Source organism: Bubalus bubalis, chromosome 21 (genome assembly GCF_019923935.1).
Source record: "Bubalus bubalis isolate 160015118507 breed Murrah chromosome 21, NDDB_SH_1, whole genome shotgun sequence".
In the NCBI taxonomy this organism is placed as follows: Eukaryota; Metazoa; Chordata; class Mammalia; order Artiodactyla; family Bovidae; genus Bubalus; species Bubalus bubalis.
The window spans coordinates 28,054,146-28,073,642 of NC_059177.1; the positions used below are offsets into that span (position 1 = coordinate 28,054,146).

Here is a 19,497-nt window from a genome sequence, read left to right on the forward strand (position 1 = left end):
TCTTACTCTGGCAAAACAGTTACATAGTGAAGAAAAAGGTCATGGGCTTTTCTCAGCCACAGAAAGGAGAGAAGTAAAAGCAATTAGACAAAATGGATGCTGTAATCCCACTTTCCAGACCCCAGAGCCACACTAAACACTGAGATTCAACTTTTCCACTTCACTATTCAGGATCTGGCAGCACTTCCCAAATGAGAATGCCATAGCTTGATTTCTTTCTTACCAATTCTGGCCAGATGTTTCTTAGCCATGTCTAGAGCCTGGGGTAGAGAAAGAAAAATTTTAAAAAATCACCAAATCCATGGATGTTGCTATGAATTGATCATGTGAGTTGGAATTCCAAAGTACTATTGCTGAAAACTGCCCTGCTTGAAACTACTCCCCAGCAGAAGCAAAACGTCCAGATTCATGGGCTGCCACTTCCCAATCAGGTGGAAATCCACTGAGTAATGGCATCAGCACCACTTGGAGGCTCTTTTTCACAAGCAGGTTCTCAGACTCCACCCCAGACCTACAGGCTCAGAATCTGCATCCACAGTAAAATTTGAGAAAGAATGCTCTACAGAGTCTTCAGGAGTAGTTTATTTTTTGCCTTTTCTCAGCCTGAGTTTCCTCAATTGGAATATGGAAATATAACAAAGTGCATACAAAGGGGAAAAAAAAAATTGAAGGAAGACAGTTCACAGGAGCACAGGAGTGCGGGGGACTATGGGGTAACTTCTCGAAGTTCTACACTATGCAGTTTTTAACAATGTAAGACCAGGGTTACTTCTTTTGTAATAGGGGAAAATAATTTTTAAATACAGCTGCCGCTCTCTCACAATACTGTACTTATGATTTTTAAAGGGACCAATGTAGCAGGGCCCAGCACCATACTGCAGGGCAGACAAGTCAAAGGTGTTAAGTGAACTGGGTGGAGCCAGGCTGCAGCGGGTGAGGAGCTCTCGTTTCCGAAAATTGGCCCTCATACATTCGCTCTCAGCACCTGGAAACCTTGGCCTGGCAAACTTCGGGATCCGCTGAACCTCGGATCTGACCTGTAGCTGCCGGAGCGTCCCGCCGGCTCTGTAACTTTCCCTGGAATGAAATAAATAAATAAAGACCGTAAGTGCTGAAATAGCAGACCCCATACTAAATCTCTCTGCAGTCAGCCACGGAAAGCGGAGGCCGCGGACTGGAGTCAGAAGTCGCAGTCTGGCCCGGACGGGGCTCCAGGGAAACGAGTCTGGGCGGCTGCAGCATCATTAGAGGCTAACTCTGAGGTTTCTCAGCTGGCATTTTGTCTCTTGTAGCGAAAACTGCAAGACAGAGGAGTGGAGTTTCCCGAGAAGGGCTCAGGCTGGCGTCCTGGGCGGGCCAGTCCCCTCGGCGAGATTCTGGGTCTTCCCACTTTCCTCCAGTTCCCTCCCTCTCTCCTCCCTTTTGCATCGGGCGGGCGGGAGGCCGCCGAGGCAGAATGGTCTTGCGCACGCGCTCGCGCAATTACGGCCGAGGAGTTCTGTTCCTCGGGCATTTTCCGAGGAAGTCTGGAGCAATTAGGCTCAGTCCGGGGAGAGCCAGCGAGCGAGCGGGCGGCGCTGCCGGCGCGTCTGGGCTGCCTCGCTGGGAGGGAGGGGGCGGCCGGCCGCCCGGCGGCGACCCCGGGCCCCGGCCGCCACCATGGGCTTCGAGCTGGACCGCTTCGACGGCGACGTGGACCCGGACCTGAAGTGCGCTCTGTGCCACAAGGTCCTGGAGGACCCGCTGACCACGCCGTGCGGCCACGTCTTCTGCGCCGGCTGTGTGCTGCCCTGGGTGGTACAGGAGGGCAGCTGCCCGGCGCGCTGCCGCGGTCGCCTCTCGGCCAAGGAGCTCAACCACGTCCTGCCGCTCAAGCGCCTCATCCTCAAGCTGGACATCAAGTGCGCGCACGCGGCGCGCGGCTGTGGCCAGGTGGTCAAGCTACAACAGCTGCCCGAGCACCTCGAGCGCTGCGACTTCGCGCCCGCGCGCTGCCGCCACGCGGGCTGCGGCCAGGTGCTGCTGAGGCGAGACGTGGAGGCGCACATGCGCGACGCGTGCGACGCGCGGCCGGTGGGCCGCTGCCAGGAGGGCTGCGGGCTGCCCCTGACGCACGGCGAGCAGCGCGCCGGAGGCCACTGCTGTGCACGGGCCCTACGGGCGCACAACGCCGCGCTGCAGGCCCGCCTGGGCGCGCTGCACAAGGCGTTCAAGAAGGAGGCGCTGCGAGCCGGCAAGCGTGAGAAGTCCCTGGTGGCGCAGCTGGCCGCCGCACAGCTGGAGCTGCAGATGACCGCCCTGCGCTACCAGAAGAAGTTCACCGAGTACAGCGCGCGCCTTGACTCGCTTAGCCGCTGCGTGGCCGCGCCGCCCGGCGGCAAGGTAGGCGCCCGCCGCCCGCCCAGACCCCCTACTGGCCCTGGGGCGCCTCCCAGTCCCTGCAGTCTTGGTGTTACCGGGAGCTTCCGGGAGCATCTCTGCCTCCCTCTTCTAACACTCCTTGCCAGATAGATCGCTTTGAGCAGGTCGGGGAAACAGTCTCAACTTGGGAACTGTTGTCCTTACAGATTAAACTCAGGGTGAAGTATAGCTGCAGCAGCTTCATCGGTTCTGGAAAAACTAAAAGGAATTCGAGAGCAGCGCAGAGTTAAGAGTGAGTGTGGCTCTTGAGTGAGAACCCTGTAGGGGCTTTGGTACAGACCAGATGGATGATCTTGGGCAAGTCGTTTAACCTCTTTGAAAGTTGGGAAACAGGGTTCCTCTAGACGTGTACAGGAGATAAGATACTGACACACGCGATGTTAACTATATCCATGCACCCTCAGGCGGTCCGGAAAGAATCAAAGGAACCCACAGCCCAGCCCCTCAAGACTAGGTTAACAGGGTTGCCAGAAGAGAGGCCGCTGGAGTAAAAGCTGGATTCCAGTGTGAGCTCTGCTGCCAACTAGCTGGCTGACCTTGAGCAAGCTGCTTAAGCTCTCTCAAGTTGGAAAAGTAGGGCCCTAGAGATGTGACACAGGGGGTGAAACACTGCCAGGCCCCTCCTGTGGTATTCCTCCAGGGATTGAAAGAATTCCAGAAAGAATTAAAGGAACCGCCACCAAATATAAAGTAATAATTGGCAGTGAGGCCTCCGGAGTTAGAACTGTTTTTCGAGTCTGGGCTGTTGGCTAATGTTGTGGCTTAATCCCAGGTGCTTCAATCTCTCTAAATGTAAAATAGATTCTTTGCCTGCTTCAGGGAGAGAACATATGAAAAGGATCTAGCAAGTTGCCCTGTAGAGAGCAAATGCTCAACAAGTGTTGCCTGTAATTATCTTTACCCTCCTTCCCTTGTAAGCCATCCCCCTGTCCTGGGAGTTGGTATAATTACAACAGCCTCTACTGCTGGAGGCTTGCCTTGCTCCAGGCCCTCTGCTAAGCTCTTGTGCTTCTCAGCTGTTTCCTTTTTAATCAAGTAAGGGAGGCAGGTTGCTTCTCGTTTTGCAGACGAGAACTCAGGACCAGTGAGGGGCAGCCCTGGCCCTGAGTCATGGCTTCGAGGTGGCAGAAGTGGGTTCCGAACCCACGGATGCCCAAGCTCTTAGCTACCATCGTGTCACTTCTCAGTGTAACCACAAGTACCATTTCCTGAGGGTTTATTATGTACCAGCCACAGTAGAAGCACTCTGCATGCATTCTGTATGTAATCCTCTGAGATGAGGAAGCAGGCACAGGTCACAGAACTTGTCCAGAGTCAAACGGTGACTCACGAGACAGAGCTAGGATTCAGGTTCCACCTCAGTCGTCAACCTTGGGCATTTTGACATTTTGGACCCCCAAATTCTTTGCTATAGGAGGCTGTCCTGTGCACTGAGCGGCGTCCTTAGCCTCTACCTACTGGATTCCAGTAGAACCCCCTACCTCTAGGTGTGACCACCAGAAATGTCTGCGTGTTTTATCCCCTGAGGGGACACAGTCACCCACGGAGAACCAAGGTTTCCCGTGATTGCAGAGGCCACCTTTTCACCAACTGGTGAGGCACCTGGGCCATGCCGCTGCCACTCTGGTTGCCTGTTGCAGGGGAGGAGAATGTGTGCGCCTGAGGGGTCCCCAGGGGCCTGCCTGTGTCTGCTTGTCTACTTCGCCTCTCTGGCCCTCTCCCAGCCCCCTCTCCCATAGCGCACACCAACTCCCCGCTCTCGCCTCCGCCCTGTCCTGGCCCCCGGCCTGTCAGCTGCAGCCCCAGCAGCTGGCCGGCTCTGGGCGAAGGGCAAATATTTACAGCTCTGAGGCTCACCCAGGACCGCACAGGCGTACAAAAGACTGGTGTGAGCTTGCAAGTCCCCAAAGCAGGGGGCCAAGCTCTGTCTACAAGCAGGCGCCGGGCTTGGGGTGAAGGAGTTCCCGGAGTTTCTCCTGTTTATGCTGTCATCTGGACTTCCTGCGGAGTTTTAAGTGATGCTTATTTATAAACAAGCCATTCACTTCCCTGGAGTTTATACATCATTCATTGTTAAGCTGGTTTATTATTTCTTCTTGCCTTTCTGTTTTCTTTCTGGAGTGTTTGGGTAAACTCTCTCTCGGAATCAAAAATATGATACTTGAATCAAAATTATGGGTGTTTTTGAAGTTCTGTTGGGTGAGTCAGGAGGATAATCAGGGGCATTAAGCTTGGGGACAAGATGTTGTTTTGTGAGCTTACAGACTAAAGTTTCCTTCTGGAGTTGGAGCGCTGCTCAGGACTATCATGGACCTTAGTGCTGGCTTGAGAACAGCCAAGAAAGGCCTGGCCTGAAAGCTGAACTCATTTTTCTGGCCTCAGACCCTGGCTGTCTCAGCCCAGGCCTTAGGGGAAAGCGCACTGCTTTTGCCTTAAAGTTAACCCCTAGTCACCCTTGGGGAAAGCTTTTGCTGTTCCTGCATCTGCCAGACAGACCCCCTCCCACTGCAAGCTGTTTAAGAACTTGTTTATTTCATTGGCCGGACTCTCTGCTCCCACCGGGTACTGTTTATTCTCTTCTAAAAGGCAGAAGGATTTATATTCCTTGGAAACGGGCATGCACAAAACTTTTATTATTTTTTTAAAAGTCCTATCGCTTACCTCTCTGTTAAGAGCTAAAGTAGATAAGAAACACTCAGAAGATTTTTCCATACCCCTTCTTCAGGGCTTTAGAACTTGTACCATAAAATGATCTGGCATTATTTAAATAATCTTAGATTATAATTTTTTATATCCGCTGAAGAGAGGAGTCTGGCAGGCTGTAGTCCACGGGGTCGCAAAGAGTCAGACACCACTGAGCAACAAACACTTAAGCATTTAGGGTTTAGAGCTAGGGTTTGGCATCGTTTTTTCTGCTCTGAAAGGTGAGCTCAAACAGGTCTTCTCAAACCTTCATATGATTGGAATCATCTGGAGATGAAACAAGAGATTCCTGAATCTCACCCTTGGAGATTCTGCCCCATTAGGGGCTGGTATGGAGCGTGAGGTTCTGGCAAGTTCCCAGCTGATGCTGGGCCACCTAGCACATTTTGGGTAACTGCTCAGCTAGACAGAGAGTTTAGGCTCAAGTACAGATGTAGACCAACATGTGTTCTTTTTCTTCACACAGTTATGATTTTACTGATCATTGTCTAAACATTTCTTCCTGAATATTTTATGAAGGACCAGTGCATAGTTCTCAAACCCAGAGCGCCTAGCAGCTGTATGATAGGTAACATGGCCCAGAAAGGCATCTTGAACCAATCTGCAGCCCTATCCAGGCTACAGCAGACTTGGTGAAACTATACTTAAAGATGTTAAAGAGTTTGCCTCCCAGCCTCAGTTTCCCACCCTGACTTACCACCTGATTCTAGGAACAAAGGCATTCCACAGCAAAAAAAAAAAAAAAAGTCTTTGACTTTCTGGGAAAGGGAAGGTTCTGGGCACAACTTTCCTTGGAATTTTTGAGAAACTTGAGATTGAACCTCAGTAGCATCTGCTCTTTTATCCCCACATTCAGTCTTTCATTAAACCTGTTTGATTTTACTTCCTGAACACTTCCTGAGTCTGTTCACCATTCTCAAGCCCCATCAGATCATCACTTTGGTCCAAACCAGGATTTCCTAACCTCAGCACTGTTAGCATCTTGAGCTGAATAATTCTTGGTTGTGTGTGTGTGTGTGTGTGTGGTGTGTGTGTGTTATGTGTGTGTGTTATGTGTGGTGTGTGTGTGTGTGTGTGTGTTGTGTGCATTATAAGATGCGGACCAGCATCCTTGCCTCTACCTTCTAGATGCCAGGAGCAATTCCCACAGTATGAAAATCACAGATATCTCCAGATACTGTCATTGCCCCTCTGGGACAGAAATCAGCCCTGGTCTCAACCCCCATCACCTCTTACCTAGACCACAGCTGTTCCCTCTCTGTATCTTCTTGCTTCCTTCCAGTGACCTCATGCTGGGAATATTATACAGAGTGAAGTAAGCCAGAAAGAAAAACACCAATACAGTATACTAACGCATATATATGGAATTTAGAAAGATGGTAACAATAACCCTGTGTACGAGACAGCAAAAGAGACACTGATGTATAGAACAGTCTTATGGACTCTGAGAGAGAGGGAGAGGGTGGGAAGATTTGGGAGAATGGCATTGAAACATGTAAAATATCATGTATGAAACTAGTTGCCAGTCCAGGTTCGATGCACGATACTGGATGCTTGGGGCTGGTGCACTGGGACGACCCAGAGGGATGGAATGGGGAGGGAGGAGGGAGGAGGGTTCAGGATGGGGAACACATGTATACCTGTGGCGGATTCATTTTGATATTTGGCAAAACTAATACAATTATGTAAAGTTTAAAAATAAAATAAAATTAAAAAAAAAAAGAAAGAAATGTAAATCTGATACCCTGCTCAGTCACTAAGTCATGTTTGACTCTTTGCAACGCCATGAACTATAGCCCACCAGGCTCCTCTTCCCTGGGATTCTCCAGGCAAGAATACTGGAGGGGGTTGCCATTTCCTCCTCTACGAGATCTTCCGGACCCAGGGATCAAACCCACATCTCCTGCATCGGCAGGTCGATTCGTTACCACTGCGCCACCTGGGAACTTCAAGCCTGCTGTGCCTTGAGTTTCTCTTGGATGGATGTAAGGTGAAGCGCACTCTGGGTCCTGCCTGCCTGTGCTCTTCTTTGCTTTAGTCTCTCTTCCCAGGTTCTGTGGTCTCTGAGAATAGACCCATGAGCTCTTTCCTGCCCCTAGGCCTTTGCCCTTGCTCTTTTTTCCCCTAGGAATAGTCTTTCCAGTTGCTCATCACTAGGTAACCTAGGTGACCGGCAGGTTTTCCAACTCTTCACCTTCTACCCCTTGCCTTGCTGTCGGCACTTGGGGTTTGCTCATGGCTAGATAACCTTTCTATGCTCCCACCATCATCACCTGCGGAAAGCCCTCCCTCTCTGGCCTGACGGACTAGGGCTGGTACCCTGAGACTCACTTTGGTTGCTCCGCCTGCATGGCCTTCTTCACTGCTGTGACTGAATAACAGGAAGAGCTGTTTATTGTCTGTGAGGGACGGTAAAGGAAGGACCATGTGTGCATTCTTCAGGGCTATGTCCTGGCACCAGTTCGGTCACCAGGTACCCTGTGAACTCTTGATATGTTTTCAGTGGATAAATTCAAGATCGAAAGGGTGTCTTGTCAGCCGTCAAAACTTTTCAGATTGCTGACCAAGAGTGAACTTGTTAGCTCACTCTTAGAAAAGAATGAGTTTTTCTGTGACCTGCAAGTGAACAAAATTGTTTCCAGGTTTGCGGGAGACATGCTTTTTGTTTCCCCAGGATCCACCCAGATCAAACTGTATAAAGCCCCAAATCCCAGAAACAGTTTTGTCCATTTCAGAACTCCTGGAGACAGTGAATCTATAATAGACAGTTGTATGGAAAGGTGTTCCAGATGTCCAAACACTTTGAAATGTGTCTATCAGAGTGTTCACAGTTCAGTGTCTTTTCTGTTTCTGAAAAGCATCAGGAGAATGACTGTTCTGTGCTGTCCCAGTTCAGCTAAAACAACTTGTGGGCTGTTGCATCCATTTCATTTCAGTGCTATATATAGAAAACTAGGATTCAGCTTACAGATGTGTTTCCCAGCTACACTGGCTCAAATGATCATAACTGAATAATAGGAATTGGGAATTCTGTTGCCGTCTATCTGTAAGTGGTTCTTTCTGAGTTCAGAAATGGTGTTTGCTTCTTTGTAAAAATATTTGATGAGAGAGAATCTATGTATAAGCTGGTTTGTGTTGGCTGTAGACACAGGGCTTAAAAGGAAGAGAAATAAAATTCATTGAGTTTTACTGGGTGCCATCCAGTACTCTTGCCTGAAGAATCCGATGGACGGAGGAGCCTGGTGGGCTGCAGTCCATGGGGTCGCTAAGAGTCGGACACGACTGAGTGACTTCGTTTTTCACTTTCATGCATTGGAGAAGGAAATGGCAACCCACTCCAGTGTTCTTGCCTGGCGAATCCCAGGGATGGCGGAGCCTGGTGGGCTGCCGTCTATGGGGTCGCACAGAGTCGGACATGACTAATGTGACTTAGCAGCAGCATACACTTAGGGTGCTTTGTGTATGTACACACATTAACTTCCCCATCTTATTCATTTGGTAGATGGTTTTTTGGGGTGTTTTTGGTAAGAGAGACAGATTGTAAAACACTATAAAACAGCTGGGTTCAGACTAGAAGTTGTATGGATTCGGATTCTAATTGTGTAGAGATGGGATTTGAACCCAGAACCTGATTCCAAGCTGTTACCAAAATGAGACAGTATTTTCTCCTGAGGCAGTGTCCCCTCCAAAGGCTCATACAGGTTTCCAAAGGGCTGCTTCTCTACGTGCCAGCACTTCAGAAAGACTCTGCAAACTTAGTACCCACAACCCATTACAGATGGAAAAAGAAAGATTCTGAAGGTCAAATAACTTCCCCAGCATCATCTTCTGGCTCCAAGTTGGTCCCATGGCTTGTGGTTCATGGTGATGAAGTGGGTTCACCCCAGGCTGTAATTCCCATCTTCAGAGGTCTGGTGTGGAGCATGTGGAGTATAAAACAAAACAGGTTCTCACTGTAAAAGAGAGACAAAAGGAAAAGAAAAAGATGGTGTCTTGGATGGAATCATGCCTCATTCCCTAATTTTTAATCATTCCTTAATTTTGAACCTAGTAAGTTAAAGAGTGGCTGGTGGTAGGAAGCAAATGAAATTCTTCCGAATGTGTTCTTTCGGGTTAGGTTCTCACGTGCTTACACACCGTGTGCCAGGCACTGGGATGGGCACCGCTGGGTACAAGGGGAATGTGCACAGCTTTCACCCCTGGATTCGTTAGACACCCACTTGTGTCTTTGAAAACACCACGTCGTTCTGTTCTTTGCTCACCCGAGTTGTGGGTCACCTCTGTCCCCCCGACTAATGGGGTTCTAATAAGCCTGTTGCAATAAGAAAGGGAAGTGGTGTAACATAATGATTACTCTTGTAAAGAAAATAACTAACAGATGGACCCAGGCGTCCATCTTTCTCCCCCACCCCGTGAGTCTGTTTATGGGGAGCCTAAGGGGCGGAGCCACAGTGCAGCCCACGTGTACATGGGCCCTGCAGTGGTCCCTTCTCCAGGAAAGGGAGTCTAATGAGCTTTTCCCCTGGCAGAGGACCTGTACAGAAATGAGTCCTGGACAGAGGGGTCACCCTAGAATTTTGCGAGAAGCTGTTTTCAGGTGCCCTGTGTCTTTGCTGCACATGATCAGGAAGGGGGTGAAGTCCCATTCAGGTTTCACGTCAGGGTTGGATGCAGGCCTGTGTCACTGGCAGCTCCAGGGTACCCTGAATTGAGCTGGTGTTGATTAGTATCAAACCCTGGAGTCAGTGATATGCAGGCTCCTGTGCTCCTTCTGCCTCATTGTTGAGGGTCTCTGGGAGGATCCTCTAACCTCCTGTTAGCCTTAACTGCCTCATCTCTAAAATGGGCTAATGCTATGCCCATATGGGACAGGCTTTAGGATAAAATTAAAGTGTTTGAAAGTGTTAGCTGCTCAGTTGTGTCCAACTGTTTGCGACCCCATGGACTGGAGCCAACCAGACTCCTCTGTCCATGGAATTCTCTAGTTGAGAATGCTGGAGTGGGTACCATTCCCTTCTCCAGGGGATCTTCCTGACCCAGGGATCGAACCTGGCTCTCCTGCAGGCAGGATCCTAATCAGGCTTACCGAGCATTTGTTGAACATTTATTAAGTACCTGTAGGTTTGGGGTTCTTCTCCAAGTAAATCACTGAAGAAACTTTAGAAATTGGAGATGGTTTAATGGAGAAGAAGGAAAGGGATCTTTTATTCAAAGGATCACAGGCTCATTGCAAGCCTCAGTCTGCCCCTGGGTAACCTGTTCTCTGGGTGTCTCTTTAACTGCTTGTCAGTGCTGGAGACTTTGAGAAAGAGGGGTGTTCATGTCAGTTGCACTGCATCTGGGTAACAGCTCTGGGCTGTACCTAAAGCCGCAAACAAAATGTGCTTACTGCATGTTTATGTGTATTCATTTGTCCTTTTGCAGTTACCAAACTAACGAGAGGTCAGTTCAGTTCATTTGCTCAGTCACGTCCGACTCTTTGCAACCCCATGGACTGCAGCATGCCAGGCCCCCCTGTCCATCACCAACTCCCGGAATTTACTCAAACTCATGTCCATTGATGTATTTGGTGATGAGAACCAGCCATCTCATCTTCTGTCACCCCCTTCTCCTCCTGCCCTCAGTCTTGCCCAGCATCAGGGTCTTTTCCACCAAGTTGGCTCTTTTCATCAGGTATACAAAGTATTGGAGCTTCAGCATCAGTCCTTCCAATGAATATTCAAGACTCATTTCCTTCAGGGTTGACTGGTTTGATCTCCTTGCAGTCTAAGGGTCTCTCAAGAGTCTTCTCCAAAACCACAGTTCAAGAGCATCAATTCTTCAGCACTCAGCTTTCTTTATGGTCCAACTCTTTACATCCATACATGACTACTGGAAAAACAAGAGGAGGGGAGGCAGTCCAAACTCCCACCATCCTGTGAGCGGGAACATAGGACATTACAGCTGGGTAGCCTTTGCTTTGTTTCTGATTTGGAGGAGAAAATGCTCTGGGTTGGGTGACTGGATGGTCACATCTCAAAAATGGAGACCACCTTGCAGTCCATCAAGTGGAAATGGGAAAACGCTGTAGTCCCTTAAGTTAGTTTGTTGTGTCAGTGAAAATGTCGCCTGGAGGTGTTCACCAGAAAAGCGGATGAGCAGATGATAAAAATGAGAGACACAGTCTTGAAATCAAACTCATGCAAATGGAAAAGTAGACTTGGGGGTTTCTCAGGTTATTTAAATATAACAGCAACAGGCTAAAAATATGTGTATATTTTGGCCTAGGGCGACACTGACAATCTGTGCTTAATTTCTGAGGGTATTCTTCAAAACCATCTTGTTTGGCTTATGGATGCATGTTTCCTAGTCTGTGGATCCAGGAAATCTTTGTTCCTTTTTGCCTGTCCCCCCACGCCCTTTATCTCTCTTCATCCTCCCTATTCTCGTGGCAGGTACATGCTGCTAATACTTCTGTTAATCTCATCCATTTCCAATTTGTTTTCAAGCATCATTCCCTAAGACTCCCTTTGGTCTTAGGCATGAGCAGTTTCCCCTTCTGCTCTTCCTCCAAGAATACCTTCTTCAGAACTGAGGTTGCAATTACAGGGAGGGCTTAGTCCAGGCTGCTTCCCCATTAAAAGCATATTTTGACTGACGAAGATGACAGAAGCATCTCAGTTCAGAGAAAGAGAAGGCATCCCGTCTCTTTGGGAGAGAATGTCTGGTGGCCAGCTCTGTCTCCTGGTCCCCCCCAGCCCCGCCCTCCACATTTTTGCCCTCTCTTGTCACTAGTCAACAGACAGAGCTGTTTCCCAGCTGTGTGAGTCTTTGAGAGCTTTGCATAATCTGAGGCCGAGAGGTGTCGCGTCATCCCAGATATGCAGACGAGTGGTCAGTCAATTACAGTGCTCACAACCCGCCAGGCGGCTTTCCAGTCGAGCCAGTTCTCAGCTGCGAGTCCCACGGCGGCAGTAATCAAGGAACACCCGTCACGGGGCGGAAAGGAGTTTGTAGAAAGGATCCACATTGACGGTGGCGTGGATGGACTTTGGGGGCCGCCACATAGATTAGAAGATGGCTGGCGTCCAAGTTTCTGAGGCCGGGTTGTTTGGAGGAGAGCGGTGCGGTGACTTCAGAGTGATGCTGAGAGGAAGAGGGACTGTGCCATAGAAAGACAGTTTACATTCTTGGACTGAAAACAAGAACAGCTACCATATGGTGTCTTTCTGACAAAGGACTTGTGACTTCTGTGTTTTCACCGTGACTTTTATTTCCCTCTTAATCTTGTCCAGTGAGACCTTAAATTGAGCAGATTATTAATCGGGTGTTGTTTTTTTTAAACACTGATCTGGTAGTTACATGTTGGAGTATAATAGCCAAGCGTATTTTCAGCAGAACCGATTGTATGTTCCTGAACTTGGAGCTTCTATTTCTGCTTGCAACTTACCTGCTGTGGATGGCTCATGCCACGCCCCCTTCTCCCAGGTTACTGAGTCTCTGCCCTGTCACCCTCCGAAAGACCTAAGCAGCTTCTGAGGAGACCCTGCAGTGCACTGGGGGCCTGACTGTCTGCTTGAGTTGGATTCTGGGGTGGAGATGGGGGGCTGAGCATCTGTTAGAGCTTTGTGCCTGCTTCCCACGGAACCAGTGCTGGCTGGACTCCAGAATATGAAGGCATCTTTATTTCCCATCCCCAAGTTAGCACTGTAAGTCAGAGCTCATTGCCCTCCCAAGTTCTGGCTCTGGATGGAAGAGACCCTGCCATTCAGGAAGAGTAATAAAATAGGGGGCGACTCTAGGAAAAGCTGCCAAGGAGGTACCATCTCTTTTCCATTTTTGTTGTCCCCCCCATCAAGTTCTCTCACTTTAAATTTTTGTTGGAATATAGCTGCTTTACAATGCTGCTCTTTGCTCAAAATTCTCCAAGCCAGGCTTCAGCAATACGTGAACCGTGAACTTCCAGATGTTCAAGCTGGTTTTAGAAAATGCAGAGGAACCAGAGATCAAATTGCCAACATCTGCTGGATCATCGAAAAAGCAAGAGAGTTCCATAAAAACATCTATTTCTGCTTTATTGACTATGCCAAAGCCTTTGACTGTGTGGATCACAATAAACTCTGAAATTTAAATAAATTCTGAAAGAGATGGGAATACCAGAGCACCTGACCTGCCTCTTGAGAAATTTGTATGCAGGTCAGGAAGCAACAGTTAGAACTGGACATGGAACAACAGACTGGTTCCAAATAGGAAAAGGAGTTCTTCAAGGCTGTATAGTGTCACCCTGCTTATTTAACTTATATGCAGAGTACATCATGAGAAATGCTGGGCTGGAAGAAGCACAAGCTGGAATCAAGATTGTGGGAGAAATGTCAATAACCTCAGATATGCAGATGACACCACCCTTATCTAAAAAGCCTCTTGATGAAGGTGAAAGAGGAGAGTGAAAAAGTTGGCTTAAAGCTTAACATTCAGAAAATGAAGATCATGGCATCTGGTCCCATTATTTCATGGGAAATAGATGGGGAAACAGTGTCAGACTTTATTTTTGGGGGGTCCAAAATCACTGCAGATGGTGACTGCAGCCATGAAATTAAAAGACACTTACTCCTTGGAAGGAAAGTTATGACCAACCTAGATAGCATATTGAAAAACAGAGACATTACTTTGCCAACAAAGGTTCGTCTAGTCAAGACTATGGTTTTTCCAGTGATCATGTATGGATGTGAGAGTTGGACTGTGAAGAAAGCTGAGCGCCAAAGAGTCGATGCTTTTGAACTGTGGTGTTGGAGAAGACTCTTGAGAGTCCCTTGGACTGCAAGGAGATCCAGCCAGTCCATTTTGAAGGAGATCAGCCCTGGGATTTCTTTGGAAGGAATGATGCTAAAGCTGAAACTCCAGTACTTTGGCCACCTCATGCGAAGAGTTGACTCATTGGAAAAGACTCTGATGTTGGGAGGGGTTGGGAGCAGGAGGAGAAGGGGACGACAGAGGATGAGATGGCTGGATGGCATCACCGACTCGATGGATGTGAGTCTGAGTGAACTCTGGGAGTTGATGATGGACAGGGAGGCCTGGCGTGCTGTGATTCATGGGGTTGCAAAGAGTCAGACACGACTGAGTGACTGAAGTGAACTGAACAATGCTGCTCTTAGTTCCTGTTGTACCGCAAAGTGAGTCAACTATATGTACACATATATCCCCTCTTTTTTTTGCATTTCCATCCCATTTAGGTCACCACAGAGCACTGAGTAGAGTTCCCTACGCCAGCAGTCCCTGACCTCTTTGGTACCAGGGACCAGTTTCATGGAAGACAATCTTTTCCAGGGGCTGGGGATGGTTTCAGGATGATTCAGTATGATTTATTGTGCTCTTCATGTCTCTTATTATTACATCGGCTCCACCTGAAGTCATCAGTCATTAGATCCCGGAGCTGGGCACCCCTGCCCTGTGCTGTACAGGGGGTTCTCATTAGTTACCTGTTTTATACACAGTGCCAATAGTGTGTATACATCACTCCCAATCTCTCCCTTTCCCTTTCTTCTCCGCCCATCAAGACTCAGTCCTCTGGTAGAATTGGAAGCTGTCCCAGTGTCTCAGCAGCCCTCCGGTGTCCTCTGTTCCCAGCTCCTTCCTCCACTGTCCGTATCCAAGTCCGCACTTTCTTTGACTTGATGTCTCTTCTGTCCTGTCGTGAGGACATCTCCTTCCATGCCCGGGGACGTCCTTTGTCTGATTTCCCTCCTCACGCCCCAGCCGTGATCAGTACCCTCTGCCCATCCTATCTCCTTGGCCCTGAAGCTCCAGGTTCAGGCCGAGCTGCTCCCCTTGTCTGTATCATGTCTCTCTCCCACCGCCTCCAGAATAAAATCTGCCTCCTGGCCCTTCAGCAGCCCTCCAAGACCGTGCTGCTTTTTCTCCAGACTTGGGAAGAGGAGAAATGTGTACGTGGATATAGTTCCCATTTGAGGGCCAGATGTTGTGATGAGCATGTAACTGTCTTTATTTGCTTAACTGCAGGCCTCAGCTCTCCCAGACTTGCTGTAGACTAAGTTAATTTAGGATTAGACATTCTCCATTTCTGGGGTTTGGTAGCAGAGTCATTTATGTGGTCAGAGAGTACTATGGTGCTGTGCTTGGCTCATGTCTGGAGTCCTTGCTATCGGCCAAGCCCGGTACAGAGGCACTGGGCAGGAATAGCCCCATCTCATTCATGTTTCGGAAGAAGCCATTATTCTCCTCCTCCTCAGAAGGAAAAAACTAAAGTCACGTTCTGACTCCGAAGTCCAGGATCTTAACCATCACCCTGTTCCTATGAAGGGCACTGTATTCTTATGACACTGTTCAGGGTATAATAGAAAGTCTGATCTTTGCCTCTGTTGGTGCATAGTCCGAATAAGCCTTGCTTAAAACTCTAATTAGAAAACAAATTAGATGTCTAATCCTTCCTGACATTTTAATGTGAAGGCTGAGTATTTTGAGGCAAAGGGGTTTAGGGTAGGGTGCACACATTTACCAGCACACTAGCAAGAACTTGGCTGTTGGAGTCCGTGGGTTGGGTTCCAACCCCGCCCCTCCCTCTTGGCAGCCACGTGATCTTCAGCAAGTGTATGCAGTTCTCAGAGCCTCAGTTTCCCAGGTACAGAGCTTTGATATAATACCTGCCTCAAAAGCCTGATGTTTAGGTTACTCAGTTGTTTATGTGAAAGAGAGCCCTTTCCCATCTTTTATTTTGTTATACCAAGACACTGAGAAAGTTTCAAAGCATGGGTCATGATAAACTACCAAGACAGAGCAATATTAATTAAAATTTCCTTTAGATGAATGATGTTACTTACAAACGTAACATCTGTGAACAGCTGGGAAAGCAGCATTGATGAGAGCCTTTGTCCTTATTCCATTTATCCATCTCTTGAGATCTTTGTGGCTCAGATGGTAAAGAATCTGCCCACAATGCAGGAGACCCAGATTTGATCTCTGGTTTGGGAAGAGCCCCTGGAAAAGGGAATGGCAACCCACTCCAGTATTCTTGCCTAGAGAATTCCATGGACAGAGGAGCCTGGAGAGCTATATAGTCCATGGGGTCACAAAGAGTTGGACATGACTGAATGACTGACACTTTCACTTTCTTTGCTTTGCTGGGTAGAGTATAACTGAATGAGAATCATTTAAATACCCTCTATCCTGATACACTTTGAACCCAGGAACAGATTAAATCATTAATCAGAAATTAATCTGTTAACATGGTATTATGTGAAGCCTCCTGTTAAAATTCTCTATTAACATTTCTTCTGAAGAATCAGAAAGTAAACAAAAGTAGTTCAGGTTGCTTAGGGGGAAGGAAGTGGAAAGGAAAAATCAGAATGGAGCTCAGGGTGTCGGAGAAAAGGAACTGACCTTTGAGAGTTAGAGAAATGAAAGTAATTCAGTCGAGCCAGAGCGTTTCTCTTCTCTGTCGTCACTCCCAGCATCATGTGTTGAAACTTCCATGTGGTGGCTCAGTCCTGTAAATCAGTCCTAAAATAGGCAATGTCACCTAAAGCCAGTGTGTAAGCCTGCTGGACAACAGACTGGGTCAACACACTTCTAGAAAAAGAGAACATGCTCTCTTAGACCCTGCGGTTGATTGCATCTGGCAGGGAGGGTTAGAAGGTTAACTTGACTGTTAACTTGTTAACTTTGCAGATTGCTGTTTGGCTAAATGATGTTGTTTCAGGCATTGTCTCAGTTGGTCTCCATTGTCCCTGGAAAGAGATCTCTGAGTTTGGGACCAGACCTAGGTGTCTCTGAGTATCTCAGGCTGGATCTTTTGGAGATTAATAGTTCAATAAAGAGTTTACAGTTTTGTTCTGGTACTGGTTTCCTGGCCAAGACCTCCTATAATGAGTTTCTTTGTGGAACTTTTTGGAATGCCATCAAGGGAATCAACTTGGGTGGGACCTAACATGTTGCCAGGCTACATGGCACTCTTCTACATTCCACACAAGAAGGACGTTAGTGTAGAGAGTTGAGGTCTAGAATCTAGGAGATCATGGGTTTAAATGCCAGTGACCTCTTACTAGCTCCTTGACGAGCTTTTTTAATCCTCCCAATCTTCCCACCTATATCTTGAGAATGGTAATAGCGCCAGTTGATAAGATTGGTTGGATTATTAGACAAAATAAAGCACTTAAGTGCTTAGTATAATTTCCAACACATGATAAAGAGCCAGTAAAAGTTAGCTGTTATTGTTGTTAATGTAATATGATTTCTCTATTTTTCATTTTTAAAAGAAATAGTTATCACACAGTAGATTTAAAATGAGTCTGTTTTAATCATTTAGCTGTGCATTCTCCTTTTTGCCTCATTTGAGGTTGTCCAACCAGAGCTATCTGCCTTAGATTACTGTGACCTGGCAGTTTCTATCATTGATTAGTTATGAAAGCCAGAAATGTAAGCTATGTATGATAACTCACTCAAATTCCCATGTATTTCTTTTTCAGCTAAGATAAAGCAAGATGTGGACTTAGCAACCTTTTCCATTTCCAAGGCAGAAAGATATAAACTGTTTCAGTTTGCAAAATATTGCATTTACATCTCCAAACTATTAGGGTGATTCTGCAAGTTTTAGTCTCGCTGTTGGTTCAAATTAATGATAAAGATTGATACCATTGATGAAAGTGAAAGTCGCTCAGTTGTGTCCGACTCTTTGTGACCCCATGGACTATACAGTCCATGGAATTCTCTAAGCTAGAATACTGGAGTGGGTAGCCATTCCCTTCTCCAGCGACTTTTCCCAACCCAGGAATCGAAGCCAGGTCTCCTGGATTGCAGGCGGATTCTTTACCAACTGAGCAACCAGGGAAGCTAAATGCTCTGAATGGTGGTACTGTGGATTGGATTTTTTTTTTTTTTTTAAGTAAGTAAATGGTTATCATTAATGAGGCTCTGCTGTTTTTTTTTTTTGTTAAGTACGGTAGCTTGATAGAGACTGGGTTCTCTTATATTTATATACTCTATCTGTAACGAGTAAGTGACAGAAATGAATCTTTTGTTTCAATCTGAAGAAATGAAGACTGTTATTTTGTTCTTATCGAATATGTAGTTATTTCCATCAGAAACAGCCTGTTTCTAATAGTAAATTATCATTTTCATTTTTTATAGCGTTTTCGTAATTGATGCTAACTTCTGTGACATTTTTGAAAATATTTTGAGTTCTGCAATGTACTAACTAGTCAGGAGAAACAGGCTTGTTTACTGAGAATGTTAAGCCCAGGGAGATAATTTTACACATTGAGACCTATTAATCTTTAATGTATGCGTGAATGTGCGTGTGGCTATGCTGTGCATTTTTCCTGGCCAAATATGGAACAGGGTTTTACATTGACAATGGTGGAACAGTATTTTACATTGAAACTGGTGGCAGAAAAAACCCACTGGGCACTGCAGGTCAGAAAGTGTGGCTTTCTTTGCCAGCATGGTGGTCAAGTCAGATAGCTGCATTCATGTCATTCAAATGTTGCCATTTATTCCCCCCAACCCCTGCCAAAGTATAAGGCACAAGTTGCACCAGGAAGCAGCAAATATCCGAATAAAACCTCTTTTGTGATAAGCTGTTAGTGCTGTTTTTGAGAAAGCATATAATGAAATATTTCATACTTTTTTTTAAATGCCACATTTAAATGATACCCTGTTTAAACAGAAAATGTGAGTGAAGCAATTGCAAATTTATAGCCAGTGCATGTGGACCTTTGCATACCATTCGAATAGTTGGAACCCTTTCAGTGGTATATCAGTGAGTTTAGCATTTATGTCAAAGCCTATTAAGTGATAGTTGCACAGAAGGTGAGATCTATTTTTATCTATCTGTCTATTACTGAAGAGTGTTGGTTGGGGGGCCCTGGCATCTCCCTCTTCTTTGACTGTTGAACATTGCGCCTCTGAGACCTGCCGGGGCCACTTCTGCTTATTTGATTTAAAGTGGCTCACGTGGTCCCACCTGCCTTAAACAGAGTGTTTTCTGTTCAGCAGTCTGCGTCTCCTCAGGACTGGACAGTCGTTACTTTGTGAAAATGCCCCCTCCTCCCTTTTTAGTAAGATTCAGGATTTTCCTTGTTCCCACCCATGTTTGAGTCTGACTTTTTAAGCGCTGTTTCTCCCCCTAAGTCTCCCAAACACAAATGATGAAAACAGCCAGCCTATGGTGGGCTGGCCAAAGCAAAGATGTGTGTGCAGAGCAAGGTGTCACCAAGAGAAAATGTTTGTTACTTCTGTCTGGATGTCTTCAGATGTTCTTAAGTGCTCACCAGCAGGGTCTGATGGGATCTAGAAATGTTTGTAATCTCCTCAGCACAGACCAGAGTTTCAGCATGAGCCTCCCAAATTTTCTGGGTTAAACTTCTCTAGAGATACAGG

General features: G+C 47.0%; 1 protein-coding gene across 2 annotated transcripts in view; it reads left to right on the forward strand.

Annotated features, from left to right (window-relative positions):
* The first annotated feature begins 1,079 nt into the window (after positions 1–1,079).
* Positions 1,080–19,497, forward strand: part of PDZRN3 (PDZ domain containing ring finger 3) — a 272,619-nt gene continuing 254,201 nt past the window's right edge. The window contains exon 1 of one of the 2 annotated variants that reach the window (XM_044933793.2): positions 1,080–2,382. In XM_044933793.2, the coding sequence (XP_044789728.2) occupies positions 1,660–2,382 (723 nt within the window). In that variant the 5' untranslated portion in view covers positions 1,080–1,659. The remainder of the gene's footprint in view (positions 2,383–19,497) is intronic. The other variant, XM_025273086.3, reaches the window with a different exon arrangement.